Genomic DNA, 340 nt, shown 5'->3' with positions numbered 1-340 from the left:
ACTCAGCTTTCCTCTTTTACCTCAATTCACTGTTACACCTTTAACATCCCTTCAACTCATGCAATCGGACCGACACATAAGCCCCAAGCACACCCACTTGTAGGCCAGAGCGTTGATCAGCTGCGACAGGGTCAGGTTGCGCTGCCTGAGGACGCTGTGAACTGCGAGATCAGCCTGATGCAGTACCGCCTGGTCCTCCTCACTGAGGTTCGTCTTGGCGAGTGAGGGGTTGCCCGCCATCAGCATGAGGTAGCTGGAGGCGTTGCCGTCCAGGCCGAAGTCTGCGGGAGAACGAGACGATTGGCGGCGGCTCAGCCCTTGGCTCTACTGCTGCGGTTCG

General features: G+C 57.9%; 1 protein-coding gene across 1 annotated transcript in view; it reads right to left on the bottom strand.

The window, feature by feature from the left end:
- The window catches only part of LOC119593610, a 16,629-nt gene that overhangs the window by 10,629 nt on the left and 5,660 nt on the right, over positions 1-340 (bottom strand). Inside the window, exon 3 of the mRNA XM_037942564.1 lies at positions 98-281. Within this exon, the coding sequence (XP_037798492.1) occupies positions 98-281 (184 nt within the window). The remainder of the gene's footprint in view (positions 1-97; positions 282-340) is intronic.

Source organism: Penaeus monodon, chromosome 32 (assembly GCF_015228065.2).
Source record: "Penaeus monodon isolate SGIC_2016 chromosome 32, NSTDA_Pmon_1, whole genome shotgun sequence".
Lineage (NCBI taxonomy): Eukaryota > Metazoa > Arthropoda > Malacostraca > Decapoda > Penaeidae > Penaeus > Penaeus monodon.
This window is presented reverse-complemented; position numbering and strand designations above follow the sequence as displayed.